Source organism: Tupaia chinensis, unplaced genomic scaffold (assembly GCF_000334495.1).
Source record: "Tupaia chinensis unplaced genomic scaffold, TupChi_1.0 Scaffold000362_1, whole genome shotgun sequence".
NCBI classification, from domain to species: Eukaryota; Metazoa; Chordata; class Mammalia; order Scandentia; family Tupaiidae; genus Tupaia; species Tupaia belangeri.
In genome coordinates, this window is record NW_006159859.1 from 4,824,645 (window position 1) to 4,847,593 (window position 22,949).

Consider the following 22,949-nt stretch of genomic DNA (forward strand, 5'->3'; position numbering starts at 1 on the left):
ATTCCTGCCCCTAGAGGAGTGTTACTCTATGGCCCTCCGGGTACTGGTAAGACAATGATTGCCAAGGCTGTTGCTAATGAAGTTGGAGCCTATGTTTCTGTCATTAATGGTCCTGAAATTATAAGCAAGTAGGTGCCTGATTTAGTAGTATAAGCAATATATTAAATATACTTTTCAAATGTGGTTTTTTAGAATGACTGCTTGGTAATTACACACACACACACATACACACATATATGTATTCACTTTAAAGTTTATGTTTTTCTTTCATATGCGAGTGAGGTGATAAGAGTCCTGCCATGCCCTAGTCCTCCCCTACCAGCCATTTAGCCAACCAGGAACATGGATGTGCCCAGGAGTGTATGCCTGTTGTGTTTAAATAACCTGAGAACTGAACCCAGGGCCTCCACTGTAACTCTAGGAACATGGAGCAGTACCCTATTGCCTGTGTCACCAAGACTGGCCCACATTGAACTTTTTTTTAATTGCCAAAAGATATGTGTGCTCACCAGACAGGGAGAGAAAACACCCCCTGATGGGACATGGTCATGCTGCAATCCATTATCTTCTGTTTCTCCATCTTGTCAGGATTTGGAGCATGTACACACATGCTCTTGGCATGTTTTTCAAGTGTCCGGGTCAAGAGTTGAATTGCAGTTGGCTATGTGGGGTCCAGGTCCCTAAGAAAAGCACTTATGTCTTATGGGGCTAGCTCAGCATTGAAATATTTTAAATGAAGTTTAGAAAATCTTTGAAAGTAATTTTAAATATTCTAAATATATTTGAAAAGTCAGATTAGCTTTTATAGACAAAGGTTTTACAACCATGGTCCTTATGTATATTTTATTTTTTACAGATTCTATGGTGAGACTGAAGCAAGGTTACGTCAGATATTTGCTGAAGCACTTCTACGGTATTCTTTATTTTTAGATGTTTTGGAATTAATGATCAAAGCTATATTAATCAAAGTGAGATACTTTATACGAAGCATAAAGAATGGTACAAAAATAATAGTGATAGCACTAGAAATAGCTTACAGAGCTAATGAAATCCTCTCTATAGTCTATTTCTATCTAGTATTATTTTAGAAGTTTGATAGGTTATTAACTTACATACCGGAGAGTAATTAAGACAGAGTGTTGTTTGACAAGCTTTGTGAACTTGCTTCAGTGTATAGATCTGTGACTTAGTTTCGTTAGGGTAGTTGAACATATACAGTATATTTAGTTTTCTCAGACTATATATTTTAAGTCTTTATGTTTAAAATTTTATTATGTTATATTTTGCTTTAAAGGGACAGATCTTTTGTTCTTCAGGAACTATTTTTATTGGTTATTCCTGAGTTTAGTCTACTTGTAATATTGCAGTAATTATTAGAATATGGCCTGTAACTTGGTCTAATGTACTGTTATTCACATGATAGCTATGTTTCTACCATTGTTTGATATTTTGAATCATAATTGTATTTTATGAAGAGAATTGCCATCTTCTTTTGCCCAGTGAAAACAGATGAAATAAGTGGTTTGTAGTCTCAATCCTGAAGACTCTGGAACCAGTGGCATAACTTATTATTTACTATTTTTTTTGTTGTTGTGTTCATGGCAATTGAGGCTTCCTCTTTGAGAGAATCCACAACTTTTTACTGGAAAACTGGTCATCTTGGACGTTACCGTCTTTTCTTTTTTCCTTAATAGAGATTTTTGCTGTAGGGCACATGCTCTTGCCAGAGACAGAAAGTGAGAAATCATGGCCACGCTGCTATCCCTTCTCCTCCATTATCCTCTTGGGATCTTGGGCACGCACGTACATGCTGCCAGTGTGAGTTTAAGCCACCCGGTCCAGTACTTGAACCGTAGTTGCCTACATGGGAGTCCAGTGACATAACCATTATGCCATCTGCTAGTCCTGAAAGTTATACTTTTTAATAGGTTAAAAAAATGAAGGTATTTAGAGTTTATATCCTTCAGGCTTTGAAGTTGTTCCAAGGGTCATATCTGGCCTCAGCTTCTGAATTGATCTGATCATAGTGGTTTTGTGAGCTTAGTGGGAGAGTTCTGCCAGGATAGACTCATCCCATTAACAGTACTCTGCCTTTTTCTTGTTCCCATAATTATATCAAAGGCTGCAAATGCTTGCCAGAGAGAGAGAGAGAGAGAGAGAGAGAGCGAGCGAGCGCGAGCGCGAGCGAGCGAGTGAGCCCCATGAGAATGGTACACACATGCACCTGGCATGCTTCTCAAGCTGCGAGGACTCAAACTGTGGGGTTGGCCATGTTGGATCTGGCAGCCTTAACCAGGCCATGGAGCTGGCTCTCATTATGCTGCCTTTGAAGTGAGGGAAGATAGACTAGAATGTGACATTGGTGAGGTAAGGATTTAGGCCAAAATTATTCTATTAATCTAATTTTCAGCTTAGTCGTCTGTTTCTTTATCTGTAATATTATTAAGTAAATTCTAAATTTAATATATTGGTTCAAATTAGAGATTTCATTTTTACTTGTTTGTTTTTAGGCACCCATCAATTATTTTTATTGATGAGTTGGATGCACTTTGCCCTAAAAGAGAAGGGGCTCAGAACGAAGTGGAAAAACGGGTCGTGGCTTCACTCTTAACACTGATGGATGGCATTGGTTCAGTAAGTATAGTGCTGATACTGGTTCTGTGTAGGAAGAGTTGATTTTTTTTTTTTTTTTTGTTAGGGTATGCTCTCACTGGAGAGAGAGTGGGAAAGTGAGAAAGTAGCCCCCATGAAGGATAGCCATGCTATAATCCCTTCTCCTCTGTTCTTCTCTCAGGATTTTGGGCACTCATGCATATGTTTCCAGCATGTTTTCAAGTTACTGGGTCCAGGATTTGAACCACACAGTTGGCTATGTGGGATCCAATTGCCTTGATCACCATGTCACTGGCTGGCCCAGAGTGTATGATTTTTTTTTTTTTTGAGAGTTTTTTGCTAAAGCATGTGCACTTTGCCATGTGTACTTGCCAGAAAGACAGAGACAGAGAGACAGAAGGTTAGAAATCACCCCCCCAGGGGGGATGGCCGTGCCACAGTCCCTTCTCCTCTATTCTCCTCTTGGGATCCTGCGCATGCATGCATACGCACCCAGTGTGATTTTAAGCCACTGGGTCTGGGACTCAAACCACAGTCAGCTACATGGGAGTCTGGTGATGTAGCCATTACGTTATCTGCTGGTCCTGTGGATAATTCTTAATAATATGTATGTAGAGGGGCCAGCAGGTGGTGTGGTGGTTAAGGTGTTGGAATTCCCACATGGCAGACCACGGTTTCAGTCCTGAACCTGGCACCTTGCTCTCTCTCTCGCTTTCTTTCTCTGGCAAAAACCCATGTGAAAAAATAATAATAAATAAATAAGTGAATAAAATAATTAAAAAATATGTATGTAGAAACTATTAAATGTGTCTGAATTTTAGGGTATTTCAGGATAAGGGAAAAATATTAGTCACAGCAATTACAGGAAGGACCCATTAAATAATTTGTTTCAGTAGATTACTTAGCAACTTCCAGGACAGCAAAACCTGGCGTGTTTGTCTAGCATATGAAAGAATACAGCATGATGGATTTCTTCTGTTGTAAGTTACATTAAAAGCCAAGGTAAAAATCAGTACGGGAGATTCGCGTTAAATTTCGGAATTTTTTTTCTTTTTTTTTTTTGGAGAGATTTTTGCTACAGGGCACGTGTACTTGCCAGAAAGACAGAGAAAGAGAGACAAAAAGTGAGAAATCACCCCCCAGGGAGAATGGCCATGCCACAATCTCTTCTCCATTCTCCTCTCGGGATCTTGGGCACGGACACACATACACCCAGTGTGAGTTTAAACCACCGGGTCCGAGACTCGAACCACAGTCAACTCCATGGAAGTCCAGTGACATAGCCATTACGCTAACTACTGGTCCCGAATTTCAAGGGATATTTTTAGGAACTACCATGAGTAAATCTTACTACTCATTTAAAAATAGTTTTAAAGCTTTGTGTTAAACTAGTGAAAGAAAGTGAGACTAATGGAAAATGTCTTTATACAACATTTAAAAATAATTTACTCAGATATAATATTCTCTGATGAGATATATATTCTTGTTTTCATAAAAATGATATGCTACTTATGAAAGAGATAGGACTAACAGAGAACAGAAATGAAGAAAAATTCTGATTCCTGATATCTCTTGGGTCGTCGGGAAAGTCATGATACATTTTTACATAGAAAAATACTTCATGACTTTCCTGACAACCTAATCTTAGTCACTAAAGTATGTTCTTATGCTAGATTATTAAGTGACTAAAGTTTTTAGGATTGTAATATGTTAGAAACAAAAGAAATTTGAGAGATCAAATAGTTCCAAGCCCTCCTTTGCCCACTAAAACATTCAAGCAATTAGAACTTTCTAGTTTTCACTGTATAGATAGAAACTGAATATGTGAAAATAATGCATGTTTGGTATTAAGTCTGCATTACTTACTAACATGCTAATAGTTTTAAAAGTCCACGTGAGAAGGTTTGTCACCTGGTGGATGCTGTTTGACCACCTAGTTCTCAGTCCTGCGGTAGGACCTTGGTGTGATGGTCATGTTCCAGGTGTGGTTCTCACTTACAGACTTGGAGAATTCAGTGTTGTTGGTATATTGGAGCCCTGAGTACTGACCCATAATAACAGCCCTTGGAAGATACTGATGTATATACTGGTATGCCCCCATGTCCATATGCAATAAAGATGTGACTACAGGTTGAGCTTCTTTAACCCATAAATCTGAAATTATTTGAGTGTTGATATGGTGCCAGGGTGGAGAATTCCATACTTGTGAGATTGATTGTACTTAAATAGAAATACTGAAATACAGAAATACTGTATTAAATTACCTTTGGGCTCTGTGTATAAGGTGTATATGAAACATGAATTTCATATTTAGAATTTGGTTCTATCTTCATAATACTTTATTATAGAAATATATGTAAATATTCTCAGGACCAGCAGTTGGCGTAATGGCTATGTTGCCGAACTCTCATGTACTGGACTGTGGTTTGAGTCCTGGATCTGGTGGCTTAAACTCACACCGAGTGCGTGTGTGTGCGTACCCAAGATCCCGAGAGGAGAATGGAGCAGAAGGGATTGCAGTGTGGCCATCCCCCTGGGGGGTGATTTCTTGCTTTCTGTCTCTCTGTTTCTCTCTTTCTGGCGAGCACATAAGCCCTATAGCAAAAACCTCTCAAAAACAAAGAAATATATGTAAATATTAAAAAAAAAATTGGAAAAAACTCCAAAATGCCAAACACTGGGTCTTTTTTTTTTTTTTTTTCCCTGTTTGTGGGTGACTGTATCTTTACTCCGAAGGCCAGTATATAGACAAGCTGTATTATACAGTCAGGAAGATTCTTGTGGTAGGAAATAGGTGGAAGGCTCTGTGTTAGAGGAACTCAGTCATTGCATCAGTCGGCTACCCCTTTCTCCACCACTGGGATGAACCTGCTGTGAACTAATGGTCTTGACTTTGGGCAGGACTAGAAGCACATGGCACTGATGTTATAGTCTTAAGAATATTTAAGGGCCTGCATCTGTGCTACTAATTTCATAATTCATAGATTCACCGTAGTCTGTGCATTTTCTTTTGGGATATCCAGTAAGTATAACTGATTAGGTTTGAGTTTCTTAGATAAATTACTTTGCATTTAGGCTCATCTCTGAAATTATACTTGGATCATCTTAATAGAATGTTGAATAATTTCCATAGGTGGCTGATCACAAGCATAGTTCTTTACTATTTGTCATTTCTAATTTTTTTAGAGAGTAAAAATTCACATGTACTCATGGATGGCCAATTCTCAGCTATTGGTTACATTGTGTATATTTTGAAGGCATTAAAAATATCGAAATAAAAAAAGCCTAAAGAAGACTTCTCATACAGCTTCTTAATGGAGTCTTGTATTTGAGTAATATATATGTCATGATCATTGCTTCCAAGTAGGGGAAAAGGACTACTTAAAACAAACTGTATCAGAGAATGTTGTTAATATTTATGAGCGTGGCAGAATTAAGGATAAAAGTAAGGGAGACATCACATGAAGTAGATGGAGAGGTAAATATTGGAAAATTTTCTAGGGGAGAAAGAATTGAGGTTGAGCTTTGAAAAATTCATAGTGAAAGCAATAGATTTGCAATAAAAATCTGTTTCTGATAGATGGATAGTAAAAACACAGAGGCTGGAACATAGGAGCCTGGCCTTAGATCCATCCTTATTTCTGTACCAGTACCTGCTTCCCACAGCCACCTTTTGTTTTGTTTTGTTTTATAACCTTTAGAAAATGTATTGTAATTTGTTTCCGTTTTATTTTGTTAGGAAGGAAGTGAAGGTCAAGTGGTGGTCCTTGGGGCCACAAATCGCCCTCATGCTTTGGATGCTGCACTTCGAAGACCGGGACGATTTGATAAAGAAATTGAGATTGGAGTCCCTAATGCTCAGGACCGGCTAGACATCCTACAGAAACTGCTTCGAAGGGTCCCACATTTGCTCACCCAAAGTGAACTGCTACAGCTGGCAAATAGTGCGCACGGATATGTTGGAGCAGATTTGAAAGCCTTGTGTAATGAAGCAGGTGAGTGTGATTGCTGTGTTGAGTCTATATTAAGGACTTAATTCTCATTTACTTCCACACTGAAAATTTATATCTCACTTATTCGTAAGTCAAATAGCTTAATTTAAAAAAATAACATATTTACTGAAAAATAAAACTTAGGTTATTTAGAAAACTGTAAAAGAGAAATAAAAATCACCTTTAATCCTACTACCTTAAGATAACCACTGTTGTATCATATAGTATTCTGGATGTTTCCTAGGTACATACACAGATAGATGTGCCTGCATATACTCGGCTGTAGTTTGTGGATATATATGCATATATCTGGGTATATTGATGATAACAGTATTTACTGATACTGCACTATCAAATTAGGGAGCAGTGTATGCAAGTCAATTATAATTTTCCTTAAGGAACATCCTAGTAATTGGTTGACATACTGAGAAAGTTCTCAGTGAAATGCAAAAATTCTTTTTTTTAAAGAATTATTTTTATTTAACTTTATTTTTTAAAGTTTGACCAGAGAGGGACAGGGTGAGTGAGTGAGAGAGAAAGTAAGAAAGCAATCTGCCAGGTCCAGGATTCAATCTGTGGTCAGCTGTGAGGGAGTACAGTGCCTTTAACCACTGTGCCACCTGCTGGCCCCGAAATAGAAAAAATTCTACACCACAGAGTATGACAGCAAGCTTTTTTAACTCTGAGAATGTTTAAGGGTTATTAGTAATCATTGTTCTCTGACTAAGAACTTCGTTGTGGCATGAGTTAGTTACTTTGGAAGCTCATAAGATCTTTTAGTGTTTATGTACTTTGTCAGAGTAATTTCAACCATGGCATTCATATTAGGGCACTTTTTATAAGCTGATGAAATATTTGATCTGGCAAATAAAGTTTATTGGTAAAAAAATTTCTGCCCCCTGAAAGGGTGTGTTTTCTACTAATCTCGAAAGACTGGACACATACCTTAAAACCTCTGGTTTGCCAGTATTCTTAGATTTTGTTTCTTTGTAAGATTTCTTAAATTTATTTCTTTCTCTTGGTATAAGTGTATGCTTCTAAGTCCTTTTATAGTTAGGAAGAATTTTTTTTCCCACCCACATTCTGTTGTTTTAGTTTGTGGCCCATCTAATATTTTTATAAGGTATATTAACCCTTGTAAGTAATGGGAAAGGTTGAGTTCGTAAATTGGAACTCTGATTATTTTAAATTTTGAGTTCAGAAATACAGTAGCTTTTATCTCAAAATCATTGATTCCAGTTTGGTAGGCTTTGAAGACCCTTCTGTTAGTCCTTTTTTCCTTTTTATCTGGCTTGATATATGCTGGGAAGGTGGTTATAAAAGGAAAAATAGATAGGAACAGAAAACATGGAAGAGATATTTATGAGTCTTTAAATAACTTACTCTTGGTGGGATCAGTCAGTGTTATTTCATTCTATTTGATCATTATCACAATTTATGGGTTAGAGTACTCACAATTGGGGGAATTTGTAGGTTGTATAGATAAGTAAGGTAAACATAAATATTGAGTCATTGAAAAAGGCATGGTGCATTTATGTATAGAAAAACAGAAATATGTCATGAATTTTCTCATGACTCAATATTCTTCTGGATTAGTTGTCTTTTTTTAATTCTTTTTTTGGAGAGGTTTTCGCTGCTGTAGGGCGCGTGCACTCACCAGAAAGACAGAGAGAGACAGAGAGACAAAAAAACGAGAAATCACCCCCCAGTGGGGATGGCCACGCTGTAATCCCTTCTCCTCCATTCTCCTCTCGGGACCCTGGGCACGAACGCGCCTGGCATGAGTTTAAGCCACTGGGTCCAGGGCTTGAACCATGGTTGACTACGTGGGAGTCCAGCGACATAGCCATTACACCAACTAGTTCCTGGACTAGTTGTCTTTCTGGTTAGTTTCTGTGCCACTTCTACATCCACAGGGATTAGTGGACTTGGTCATAGAAATGAATTCCCTAGGGACTGAGAACAGCGATATCTGGGTAATAGCTTTGCTTCCATTTTATTAGGTGATAAGAATTTGGATTACTATAGAGGTGTTGCCTTAGACTTGCCCATGGCGTCTAGGCAAGGATTCAATCTTCAGCATCCTTTATCACACAATTTTTTAGTTCATTTTTGCAGTCTGGAAGGCTGAGATTCTTGCTGTTCAGAAACATACAGTCTGACAAAGGAAAGAGATTTGAAAATAATTGTTAATACAGTGATAAAAGACTCATAAAAATATAAAATGTTTAGTGATTTCTTCCATGGGGACATGAAATACTGTGGTTATATAGATAAAATGACATCTAAGAAGAAACTGAAAAAGTAGAAGTTCTACGGCTAGTGGAATGAAAAAATGTGAAAGAGAAAACATTCTTTCATTTAATCCTCTCACCAACTCTGTATAAGAAGTATCAAATAGACTCAAGAGAGGTCTCAACAGCTAGGATATAGCAGAGCTGGTACTTAAACCTCATGTCATCTTACTTCAACGCCATGCTCTTAACCAAAATTAAATAATAAAACAGATTTTCTTCAGAGTACTGTAAGATTTTATGATTTAACTTTAGTCTGTGAAACTAAAGATCAGATTATAAAATAGAAAATGCCCAGGCCATCCAGGTGACGTGGTGGTTAAGGTGGCTGGATCCCACAGAGCTGACTGCACAAATGAGTCCTGGATCCGGTGGCTTGAAAAATATACTGGTGTGTGTGTGTATGTGCATATATGCCCAAAATCCAGAGAGGATGATGGAAAAGGGCCTGGGCTGGTCATCTTCCCTGGGGGATGCTTTCTCGCTTTCTCTCTTTCTCTGTCTCTGGTGAGCACACATACCCTATAGCAAATTTAAAATGAAAGAAAAAAAAGTGTCCTGACATTGAAGTGATTTTCTATTTTCCCCTAATCAGTGAACCAGATTATAAGAGAATAGTTCTTAAAATAAGCCTACTGTTATAATTACAGTATCCGGTAGGGAAAATTATTTGTTTATTTTGTGTATACTATCCCAAATGCTGGTGTTCATTCTATTATGTAGTAATATGTATTTTTAGCTTTATGTGACAGAATAAGAATGGCTAGGCTGCAGTACCTTCTCCTCCATTCAATTCCTGGGATTTTGGGCACGCACGTGCACGTGCCCGGTGTGTTTCAAGCCACTGCATCTGGGACTCGAACCGTGGTTCAACACTTGGGAGTCCAGTACCTTAACCACTTGCCCCCTTCTGTCCCTGAATCATTGTCTTTTTTTAAACAAAGAGTCTTAATATTTAGAATTTGGGGGCAGTGTTAATGACTTCTGGTACATAATAGGTACTCAGTAAGTATTTGATCAATCACATTGAAGAGTGATCTGAGAAGTTGTGTGAAAGCTGGGAGACCATAATCACTACCTCACTTCTGTGGAAAGGTGACGTATGTTTCTTAACCTCCAAGTTCAGTTTTATTTCTAAGTACCTGGTGGAATTCATTTCTTCCCTCTGTTGACCTTCAGAAATCCCTTATTTGAACTGAGGAAAGAACCCTAAGTGGTTATCTTTATAAGTAATCATAGAAACCCCTGTAAGCACTAAGTAATCATAGAAAATACAGGACAGTGGGAATGCCTTAAATAATAGTCACTATTTTCTTAAACATTTCCAGTTCTTCTTTTTTTTTTTTTTTTTTTTTTTGCCATAATGTATGTGCCCTAGCTGGAGAGAGACACAGAGAGGGAAAGTGAAAAATAACTTCCCACGGGAGATGGCCAAGACTCAATTTTTTCTCTTCCATTCTCCTCTGGGTATTTTGGGTACGCACGCGCACGCGCGCGCGCACACACACACACACACACACACACACACACGTCTAGCATGATTTTTAAGTCGCTGGCTCTGAGATTCAAACTGTGATCGAAGAGAGTCTAGAGCCTTAAGCACTGTGTCACTTGCTGACTCCATTTCCAGTCCATTTTGCCTTCCCACTGACTGATTTCTTGGCATTAGCTTTGACTGTGGATTTTACATTTTGTTCAAAGTAAGTGCTTTTCAGGAGGCATTTTCATTGTTCACCAGTCATTCTGACTAAATTCGAGCTCCTATGAATGCCCACTGGCTGGGATTTCTGGGTAATTAAGACACCTTGACCGGATTTGTGGATTTGGACAGTAAGAGTTTCCATCTCCAAGAAATGTATTTGGGTACATTAGTTAATTCTGTCTCTATTATGTAGTATTCTCCATAGAATTCTGATTTGTTTCACATGTTCTTAATTGAGGACAGATCACTTAGAGCAGGGATTCTCAAAGTTTATTGTGTATCAGAATCATCTTTTGAACCTACTAAAACAGATCACTGGGCCCCATCCCCAGAGTTTCTGATTCAGTATGTCTGGGCTGGTGTCAGAGTTTCTAGCAAGTTCTTGAGTGACTGATGCCAATACTGCTGGTCTGAAAACTACACTTTGAGGGCCACTGACTTAGGGTATTGATTCTTAAACTTCATTATGCATTAGGTGCACCTGGGAAGCTACACACACTCACATACTTTTACATTCATGCCCTGTACCTAATTGAGTATGAGATGTGAGGAAGTGGAATGAGGATTTGTAATGTTTTACGGGTGACTTTGAGACAGCCAATCGTGCACTTGCTTATGAGCAGACATTTGAGCCATTGATGTAGGCAAGTGGTTCTCCAACTTAAACGTAAGAAGTACTTGTAGAACTTGTGAAACCCACTAATGTAGCCCAGTCAATTCCTCAGTTTTTAGAGATGCTCTGTTACTAATTTAAATAACTGGATTATGTTTAGAAAAATCTATTAATAATTCATTGACTACCTCTAAAAGTGTTGTTTTTTTCTGTTAAATTTAACTATTTGAGCCTAAAATGGCAGCTGTACTCCCACACCTGGATTCCTATGGCTAAGCTGAAATCGTAAATGTTAGGCTATCTTCCTGAGCTGGTTGCTACGTTACAGCCAATCACAATAGCCACACTTCAGTCAATCACAGAAAGCCCATCCTGTGGACTGTTTGTGCATCCACCTGTGACCAATCCAATTGTTTCTCTACCTTATTCCTTCACCTTGACTTTTATACGTCATTTTCCCTTTCTGGAACTTAAAATACTAAGTCAACCCCAAGGCTATGTCAGAGTAGTCTGAAAGTTTAGGGACAACTACCTGATTTAAATTGTGTAAGATTTCCTCAATTAAAACTCCACTCTATTTGGACCAGCAGTTAGCGTAATGGCTGTGTCGCTGGACTCCCACGTAGACGACCGCGGTTCGAGTCCCAGACCCGGTGGCTTAAAACTCACGCTGGGCGTGTGTGCATGTGTACCCAAGATCCCGAGAGGAGAATGGAGGAGAAGGGATTGCGGCGTGACCATCCCCCCTGGGGGTGATTTCTCGCTTTCTGTCTCTCTGTCTCTCTCTGTCTGTCTGGCGAGCACACACGCCCTATAGCGAAAACCTCTCAAAAAAAAAAAAAAAAACCAAAAAACTCCACTCTATTGAATTAGTTGGTTTCTTTTTCTTTTTGTAAAAATTTTTATTTAATATTATTATTATTTTTTTTTTTTTGAGAGGTTTTTGCTGTAGGATGCGTGCACTCGCCAGAAAGACAGAGAGAGACAGAGAGATAGTGAGAAATCACCTGCTGGGGGGATGGCCATGCCGCAATCTCTTCTTCTCCATTCTCCTCTCGGGATCTAGGACATGCATGCACACGTGCCCGGTGTGAGTTTAAGCTACCGGGTCTGGTTCTTGAATTGTGGTTGGCTACATGGGAATTCAGCGACATAGCCATTATGCTAACTGCTGGTCCCAGGTTCTTTTTTCTTATAATGCTTCCTGCAGTTTTTATGTAATAATAATGTACTACCCCAAACTGTATAACTTAACTCTCTAACTCAAGGGAAAATGAATGTCCAAGTATATCTTGCAGATATGTATGATGGTTCTGAAACTTATCGCAAATAATTCTAAAACATAGAAAAGCTACAAGTAAGGAAACAGTTAAGAATTAATATCTGGGAACCAGCAGGTAGTATGGTGGTTAACGTGGCCCATTGCAGTTCAAGTCCTGGACCTGGCAGCTTGAAAATCATACTGGCACATGTGTGTGTGCTGAAAAATCCCAAGAAGAAAATAGAGTGGAAGGGATTGTGGAATGGGCATCCTTCCTGGGGGATGATTTCTCACTTTACTTCTGTCCATCTCTGTCTGTCTCTCTATGGGGAGTGTACTTGCCCTATGGCAAAAACCTTAATAAAAAAAAAAAAAAAAGATTGCTAACAAGAAAAGACACGTTTTTCCTAGAACACTTGCTTGCTTCTGATTTGTGCATGCTTTTTGTGCACTGTCTCTTTGATGAGTTTTCCCCTTCCTGGACTACTGTGTAGTGAGGAAGACGCTCACCCTTTTCAACAAAAGTCGTGCTCAGATGTCTAATAATAGTGTGAATTGAAGTGATTCAGAATTTCCCAAGACATAGTAAGTTATGGTTTTTATACTAATGGTTTTTATAACTTAAAGGGTATTGATTTTGGCATACTAATATAAAAATCTTTGTAGTATGTATGGAGATTGTACATACTTTTCAAAATTTACAATCTGTTTCATAGTCTGTAAGAGTGATACTGCTATCTTTTGCAGTATTTTTATTCTCAACTTTTCAAGTCTTTTGAGCAATACAAAATATTCTCCGTATCTTTAAACTTTGTTCTAATTATTAATATGAAAGTCGGGAATGCTACCATAGTATTGCTTTCAACACTTGATTTCCTGTTAGCGGAGCAGATATAATATTTAATTTTGTGATTGGGTGTGAAACTTATTTTCAGATATTACATTTTTTTATAATTGATTTTTGAGCTAGAGTGTGGTTTGATTTGTTGTAACTTGTCCAAAGACCCAATAATGTTTTGTAGTTCACCTTAAGCAAAGAGCAGCTGCATTTTGAAATGTTTTATCTCAAGTGGACAGGCGTTTTACAAGCTAGACTCTAACATATCCTGACATTTAATGTCTATGTTTGTATTTCTCCTGGGATTAGGCTGCCTTTCTAATTAATTAGTTGCATAGCCTTTTATTAATTCCCTCAAAATTTATAATGTTTTAAATTAACAGCATAGATAAGCATACTGCACTTTTTTGGAAAACATGAAATGTTAATTATGTAGCAGTGACATGAATTATATAAACTCTGTTGAATGTTAGGAGATGCTTAGCAACAGTGTTTTCCAAATATAGGGATTTATTGTAAACTTATCCTTCTAAGGCTGCCTGTGCCATTTCAGGATAGTGAATATAAATAGAGCTTGATTTCTTCAAGAAGTATACTCAGTCATTTTGTTTACAGTGAAAGGAAGTATTTTCTTCGCATCCCTAAGAATTTATCTTTAGCATCCTTGTTGATTACACATCATTTCAACATGTTCATACCAGATACTTGGGCCTCGATAAGATATGTTAACATCACAGAACAGGAAGAATTAAAACTTTTATTTAAACAATGATTTTGTCATTATAGCACTTAAATGGGGCTCGTAACAATACTGAATCTAATCACTGTAACTTTTTTTGAGATGGAAAATGTTATCTGTCTTTTCCAGAGTTCTGAGATATTTATAGCTCATTAGTCTTTCCTCCCACCCCTCCCCAGCTCAGTTTAACAGGAATTTATGGAGCATCTCTGTGTTTGCAAGGCTCTAGCTCTTATGAAAGGTTCTTTTTCTAACATTTTTCACAGTAAGTGTCACTTCATTTTTCTTTTTCTTTCTTTGTCTCTGGAAAGTTGGTATTTTGACATTTAAAAAAATTGTATTTTATCTATATTTATGCATTTCTCTGATAGAAGCTTATTTGAATTTTGGCAGCATCCCTAATATTTTTTGAAGTATTTTTGTTTATCCTAGTAGAAGTGGTATCAGGGGAATCTGGCAGAATCTTTTACTTTGCTAGAGGAGTGATTTTTACTGAGCCTGAATCAGTGAAAATCAATATAACATATGGAGAATCGAGATAGATATGGCTCTTTTGGAGTGGCATGGCTGAACTTGGAACCTGTCATTGTCATAAATAGGCAAAGTCAGAGAGACTTCTCCCTCCCTTAGCCATCTTCTCCTACATGTGAGTTCACAGCAGGATTGTGGTAGAGTGAAAGAAGAGTACACATTGAATTGATGTATTTGTCACAGTTGTCACTCAATTAATGCATTTTATAAGGCACCATACATTCTTATAGCTGGATAAATGATCAATAAATTGGCAGCATACTGTCTTATAAGACAGTTAATTTTCTTTTCTCTTTTCTAATTTGAAATGTTGCATTTATGATATTGGGATTTTTCCTACTGCATAAATATTATGGATATTATGTAAGAATTTTTTTTTTTTTTTTGCTAGTGAAGTGGGTATATTAATGTTGTTTTTGCTACTCATTTGAGATGACTGGAGCTGAATGGTTTGTTTCAGAAAAAAACAGGTGGTAGTTTTGATTCTGTTTAAGCTCTAAATGACATATACCATTTACTTTGCTAGTGGAAAATTTTCTGGATTATTTTGCCAAGACTATAAAAGTATAAAACTTGAGGAAAGGTTTTCTTTCTAATTAAAACAGTCACAAAAATAAAACCAGTTTATTTAAATAAGTTATTTCCAAGTTATTCTTGATTCTTTTTTCTTTGCTTTTCCTTTATTAAATCCTGTCAGCTCTGTTTTCAAATTTAAGAATCTGACTTCTTAAAAATAAAAAGGATTAACTACTTTCACTTCAGTTTAGCCATTATCAGCTTTTGTTTGATGTATTTTTTGTTAGTATTATTATTTTTATACATTCAGTCATTATATATCATTTAGTTTGTAGACAGATTTTACCCAGCATGATACACACCATACAGCAGACAAGGTGACACTACTATACATGTCATCACCAACAGGCAGCAAGCCATATCTGTGTAACAAATGTCTTCTCCATATTTCCCCAAATTTCTCTTCTTGCACTCTTCCACTCTCCCTTTGTTTGAAGTATTGAGACACCATCTTCCCACCTAATCTTTTCTACGCGTGTCCCACCCATCTTTCTTTATTCTTTACATTCCCTTACTTGGAGGACTTCAGATTGCAGGTTTTGGAGATGAGGAGAGGTCTGGGCTAGAGAGGTCTCTAACTTAGAGGTCTAACTTTGGTAATTGTCTGTGCTTATATAGTGACTGAAGACAGAAATTAATGAAATCACTGAGAGAGCAAGTAGAATTCATTCATTCATTTATTGAGACAAGTTCTGCACGAGATGCTGTGGCTACCTCAATGAATAAGATAGATTTGGACACTCTCCTTACAGAGTTCAGCATGCACAGGGAAGTGCAGCGGTATAATAGGTGATAATGCAGCATGCTGGATGTTATGTGAATGATCAGGGAGCTTTCAGGATGCAAATGAAATAATAGGGGTCCTAGGAGACCCCATCGTTTAAAGATTGGATTGTTAAAAGATCTGGTATCAGAGACTGAGGAGTGGCTAGAGATGGGAAGAGAACCTTAAGAAAGTGGTGGTGACTCAGGCCAGCAGGTAGCATGCAGGTTAAGGCAGCTGGATCCCACATGGGAGACTGTATGGTTCGAGTCCTAGACCCAGTGTGGTGTTTCAGAGGAGAATATAGAATGTTGTGGCATGGCCATCCCCTTAGTGGATGATTTTTCGTTTTCCCTCTCTCCATTTCTTTCTGTCTCTCTCTGGTAAATGCTCACCCCCATAGCAAACTTAAAAAAAAAAAAGGACTAAAAAAATGAAAGTGGTGACTCAAATGAAATGAGGGAAGCTTTTCAGGGTAGAATAATGATGTATTAGTTAATGCTAATTGAGTGCTTTCAATGTATTGGTGTTCTTTGAAGCACCTTATGTATACTATCACATTGCCTACTCACAACAACCCTGTGAAGTTATTTTATAGTTGAAAAGACTCAGTCAGAAGGTTAAGGAACTTTCCCAAGATCATAGTGGTAATTAATAATGGGAGTCAGGATTGATAGTGTTAGAGACCACAGTGACACAAACTGGTTAGTTTCTTACCGGGGAGGTCATGGGGGCCTTGGAAGAGAGAAGTTTAGTGGGGTCTGTGTGTAGCTGCTGGGTTGTAATAAATTGAATAGTTATCAAGAGGTAAAGAACAGAGATGGTGATTGTTAAATATATTTTCAGGTTTTTTTGTTGTTGTTGTTCAAGTTTCAGATGGGGCCTGCAGGCGACCTGGTGGTTAAGGTGCCAGGCTATCACATGGCCTACCATGGTTCAAGTCCAGATCCAGCGACTTGAATATTATACTGGATGCACGTGCATTCGTGCCCAGAATCCTGAGAAGAAAATGGAGGACAAGGGACTGATGTGTGGTCATTCCCCCTGGAGGGTTATTTCTCACTTTCCCTCTTTCTGTCTCTCCAACAAGTGCATGAACCCTAGGGCAAAAACCTAACCACAACGAAAAATAATAATCCACAGTGTGTGGGCATGCATGCATGAGAAAGACAGACAGAAAGCACCCCTCAGTGGGGCCTTGGGCGTGAGAGGGGGAGAAGCAGAGAGGAAGAGAGAAAGCACTCTTAAAAGGGGCCTGGTCACACTACAGTCCATGCTTCTCCATTTCTCCATCCCATCTGGATACTGAGCACTTGTCCAGTGTGCTTGTAAGCCACAGAGGCTGGGACTTGAACCCTGGTTGGCCATGTGGGATCCAGCTCCTCTGTGCAGCTGTACTATGGGACTAGCTCACTTTTCTAGTTTTAGTGATGTGTTGTTATTTAGTTTCTATACCTTCCATGAAAAAGGCACAAATGTAGTTGGCTCTCCCTCCTGTTAACCATCTCTCCCCTGCTCAGATAAAAACCAAATTAGACTGTATTCTTTCATTATTTTCCCAGTTCCTCTTCATAGGTCCTTGCTTTAGTCTGCCCAACTGTGCTTCTTCAACCTCTTATGACATAGAATTATGGTCTAATCAATTTAAAAAAAAAAAACGTTGGAATTTTATTAAAGTTGCGAGGCCAGGGAACTAGCAGTTAGCGTAATGGCTATGTCACTGGACTCCCACGTAGTCGACCGCGGTTCGCGTCCCAGACCCGGTGGCTTAAAACTCATGCCGGGCGTGTGTGCGTGCGTGTCCAAGATCTCGAGAGGAGAATGGAGGAGAAGGGATTGCGGCGTGACCATCCCCCCTGGGGGGTGATTTTTCGCTTTCTGTCTCTATGTCTCTGTCTGTCTGGCGAGCGCACGCGCCCTATAGCGAAAATCTCTCAAAAAAAAAAAAAAGTTGCTAGGCCAGATAGGTAATAATTTGATATTAAAAATTAGAAACAAAAAGCTGTATTTTTAGGAAAGTTTGTTGAAACCTGGTGGAGGTGAATTAATCCTGGTGTCTTAGACCTAGAATCCCTATCAGAGATAATTTGGTATATTCCCTTATTTCACAGATGAGGAGAAATTATGTGATATAACCTAGCTCAAGCAGTTAGTGAAGTAGAAACCTTGACCCAAGATTGAGGTCTGGAGACCACTGTGACTTCCATATGCCATTACTTTTTGCTTTATGTGTATATATATATAATTAGTCTATTTAACTATTTATTTATTTATTTATTTTAATTTGACAGAGAGGGACGGGGGGTGGGGATGGGGGTGGGCAGTGAGCAAGTAAGCCACCAGGTCCAGGACTTGAACCGCAGTCAGCCATTTGGGAGTCCAGTACCCTCAACCACCATCCCACCTGCCGGCCCACTGCCATTACTTTTAAGAGCAACTTTTGAAAGTGATAGGGAGTCAGAATAGGCCTGGCTCCTATGATGAGTTTAAGTTCCAGCAGTCACTTATACAAATAAGGTAAGCCCAAATACCCTCTTTGAGGGTATTCTGTTTGGTTTCTTTTCTATTTATGAGCAGTGAGAAATGGAACTCTCCCAGTGTTACAAGTGATACTTTTCACGTTGTCTGTACTTAGTACAGAATTGAGAGAGTAAAAACTCCAGTAAAACAAAACTTGTAGCATTCTGATACTTTGAGGAAAGTTCATTTTACTGGGTTGTCAGAAAAGTCATTGTGAGGGACCAGCAGCCAGCAGTTAGCATAGTGGCTATGTTGCTGGACTCCCACTTAGTCGACTGCGGTTTGCGCCCCGGACCCGGTGGCTTAAAACTCACGTCGGGCGCGTGTGTGTGCATGCCCAAGAGGAGAATGGAGGAGAAGGGATTGCGGCGTGACCATCCTCCCTGGGGGGTGATTTCTCACTTTCTGTCTTTCTGTCTCTACTCTCTCTCTATCTGACAAGTGCACACACACTATAGCGAAAAACCTCTCAAAAAAAAAAAAAAAAGAAAAGAAAAGAAAAGTCAATGGTGCATTTTTTGCATAGAAAACTAGAAAAAAAGATGTCATGACTCTCCCGACAACCCAGTAAAAAGAGTGTCACAGATTTTTGTTATACTTCTTGTAGTCTTTATATGTTTGAGCATATTGTTAAAAAATTTTCTGCTCAACTTTTAGAATTCACATATGAAAACTAGATACTCGTGTCTTTTGTTATTCATAGAATTAAATTTCTGTAGGATAGTAGTAATTCTAAAAAGTTATTACTCTGATCAGTTTAAGTTTATTTCTTTTTAGTTTATAATGAAGAAACATAATTGTAATCTCAAAATAATATAATTTAGCAAGCATTGAGTATAAAATGTAGGAGTCCATATGCATAGGCCAGGATGATGTTCGTTGATTTTGTCTGGAGCAGATGGTTTTGAAGAGCATGAATTCAGAATAATTACTCTTGTCCAGAAGTGGTTATATCTGGATATTGATGTGGAGCTTGAGGGGGGAACAAGTCATACACACTGGAAAGAATGTGTTGACATTAGGCTTGCCTGGGGCATTTTGCCTCTTCTCTTCATTGTGTCTTATTTTCCATTTCAAAACTTGGGAGAGAATTGGAAAATAAAATAATGAAAACAAAATGACACATCTCTTTAATTAACCACACCTGTTTTTTGTTTCAAAGTTATATTTCTTCAGAACATGGAAGTATTGCTTCTGTATTTGTCTACATTTAAAAAATTAACTTCAAACCTAATAGACATGTTATGGATTGATGGCTTGCTCTAAGCGATATTCCTTGATGATATACATGTGTCCATTCGCTCTACTAGTTAATTGTCTTCTGAGTTCTTAAAACAATTATTTTTGAAAATTTAATCCCTCAGCACAGATTCCCATGTGGTGGATGACCAATAATTTAAATTTAATATTATCAAATTTCAAGTTATTCAAATTTAAATTATTAGGTAATTTTAACCTTTTCATTTAGGAAATGAGATAATTGATGGCCAAAGGGACCAACTTTTATTTATTGTCATGCCTGAGCAATGGCAGACCTAGAGCTGTGGAGAGTCGGTTGCATTAATATAATAGCTTTGGGGATCTTTAATTTTCGCAGGCATGTTAATATATTTAACATTTAATACACAGACATTTCAACTTACATGTTATTTTCAAGAATAGTTTTGATTTTGTAAAATAAGGTACACTTACATACGATCTAGAATCATAGTTCTTAAGAGTGGAAAAAAGAATCTTACAGCCACACCAGCCCTGTAGCCTAGTGCGTGACTGCAGTTTGAATCCTGGCCCCAGAGGCTTGAAAGACTGCTTAGGTGCCTGTGTGGGCCCAAAATCTCAGCAGGAGGGAGAAACAGAGGATGGATTGTGGCATATACATCTGCATTGTGGGGAGTGCTTTTTCCCTTTCCCTCTCTCTCTCTCTGGCTAGTGCATGCACCCTCTGGCAATAATAATGATAAGGAAAAAAGAGAAATCCTAGGGCTTGTGCTAGTATCTCTTGTTACCTTTTTATATCTTTTGCAGATCAGCAAACTTCCTTATTATGGATTTCTATAGTTTGTGAATTTCCAAAATTTTTTTGCACCAAGATAATGTAGTACTTTAATACTTTAATTCCATTTTCCATGAACTTTAAGTTTTTATGGTTTTTGCTACAGGCACATGTGCTCACTGGAGAAAGATAGAGGGAGGTAGAGAGGGGGAAAGTGAGAAATCAACCTCAGGGGGGATCTTGCCACAATCCCTTCTCCTTTCTCCTCTTGGGATTTTTGGCATGCATGTGCATGCACCTGGCATGATCTTCAAGCTCCTGAGTCTGGGACTGGAACCACAGGCAGCCATATGATGAGAATCCAGCACCTTAACCACTCTGGCACTTGCTGGCTCCTCCATGAACTTTTTTTAAAAAAGTCTTCTCATAGAGTTGGATTTAGTTTTATTTTTAAAAATTTTAAAAAGAATTATTTATTTCTTTTTTATTTATTAATTCATTTATTTTAATTTGTTCAGAGAGAGAGAAAAAGCGAGAAGGTATGCTGCTAGGTCTGGGACTCGAACCACTGCGAGTCCAGCACCCTTAACCACCCTGCCATCTGCTAGCCCTGGATTTAGGTTTATTTTAAACATATTTTCTCATATGTATATAGATGGATTTCTATAAGTGTATTCTATTGTTCTGCAGAGCCTCACAATCTATAAAGTGCCATGCTTATTCTTGTCCCTCGGCGTTTTTATATGCTATTCCATTTGCCTGGAGTATGCTGCTGCTTCTTTGGCCCCATTCCCATGTTGTAGGTTAACATCAACTCATTTTTCAGATTCAACTATTTGAACTCAGACACATTGTAGGCTCTATTTGTGAAGTAAAGGAATGTGTTAAGTGATTTTTGTAAGGGTTGTGTTGGTCTATACTTTCACTGATTCTTCTCTAAACTGACTTCATGTCCCTGACACATGTTTTTGTGCCACTTTGTTCTTTCCACATCACAGTACTTGGCACAGCTTATCGTAATTGACCATTTCTGTGTGTCTCCCGCGTTAGACTGTGAGCGCTGGTTGAAATATTTCTGTCTTCTTGTGTACCTTCTCACAGAAGAATTTAGGACATGGGTTAAATAAACCAGTTATACATAGGAGATGATCAGTGACTGTTTCAAATGAATGAATAGAATTAATTTTTAAAAAGTACCTATGATTTACTCACTTGTGGTTGGTGAACATGTCTTCTCAGTGGCTTTATGATAACTTCTTTAATAATTGCTTTAATATGAGTTGTAACTGAATTAGCAAATAATATGGATGAAGAAGAGTGCTTCTCTTATTAACAAAAGTTCTTTAATAATAATTTCAAAGTAACAGCACACAAAGCGTGCTCTTATTTTCCTCAGGTTCTGTTTTTTCCTCCTTTGCTCACCCCACTTCTCATACCACACATGTCTGTTCGTATAAAATTCTCTGGCGAATGAAAACTCTTTGTGAGAACTATAGATCACTCAGTCCATATGCAGCATGCTAGTACATTTTGCACACTACTTAACAAATTTGTCCTATAGTGGTTCCAATTTTGATTGGTTTCTGTATAGATAATGCCCAACATCTTTTTTACAAGTTTCTTTTCCTACATCATCATGGTTTTAATTATTCTGTCTAGAAGATAATCTAAATAAAAATGAATACTTTTATGCTTTAGTAATAATTTTTAATTGCCAAAGAGCATTTGTGCTCACCAGAGAAAAAGAAAAAGAAAAAGAGCAAGAGAACTACCTTGCCAGTGGAGTGTGGTCATGCCATAATCCAGTTTCTTCTATGTCTTCTTCCTATCAGGATCCTGGGCATGCATGTATGTACACCCAGGGTGGGATTTGAGCTGCAGTCGCCCATGTAGGTTCCCTGTGCACAGCATTTAACTGTTGCGCTACAGGGCCAGTGCTATAATACTAAGAAAAAAGCTTTACTGTATTCATATGGATGCTTAGATTTGATGTAAAATAATATTTCATTTTAAGCTTCAGTTTATGATTTCTGAAACTACCACCTCTCAATGTTATTTAAATGAGTTTATTTATGTATTTATTTTTAGTTTGTCAGAGGGTGTGTGTACTTGCCGGAGAGTGACTGAGAGGGAGCAGGAGAAAACATCCTTTCCATAGGGGTGCAGTCATGCTGCAATTCTTTTGCCATTTCTCCATCCTATAGGGATTTGGGGCATGCACTGCGCATGTACCTGGAGTGTGCACATGCACTCAAACTGCTGGGGACCAGGATCCAGACTGTGCTATTGGCCATGTAGGATCCAACTCCCTTAACTGCCAGATCAGGAGGCCAGCCCTAAACCAGCTTTTATGTTGGGGCTTTGTTTATAGTTTGTTTTCTCTTTCACCTCACTTTTTATACGTTCTGTTTTTTGTGTTTTTGTTTTTGTTTTTGTTTTTTTTTGAGAGAGAGTATGTCCACACTGCAGTCCCTTCTCCTCCATTCTCCTCTTAGGATTTTGGTCATGCATGCA

At 38.2% G+C, this 22,949-nt stretch overlaps 1 protein-coding gene across 1 annotated transcript in view; it reads left to right on the forward strand.

The window, feature by feature from the left end:
* The window catches only part of AFG2A (AAA ATPase AFG2A), a 295,494-nt gene that overhangs the window by 15,110 nt on the left and 257,435 nt on the right, over positions 1-22,949 (forward strand). The window contains exons 6-9 of the mRNA XM_027773681.1: positions 2-128; positions 857-913; positions 2,511-2,634; positions 6,353-6,608. Coding sequence (XP_027629482.1) covers positions 2-128; positions 857-913; positions 2,511-2,634; positions 6,353-6,608 — 564 coding nt within the window. The remainder of the gene's footprint in view (position 1; positions 129-856; positions 914-2,510; positions 2,635-6,352; positions 6,609-22,949) is intronic.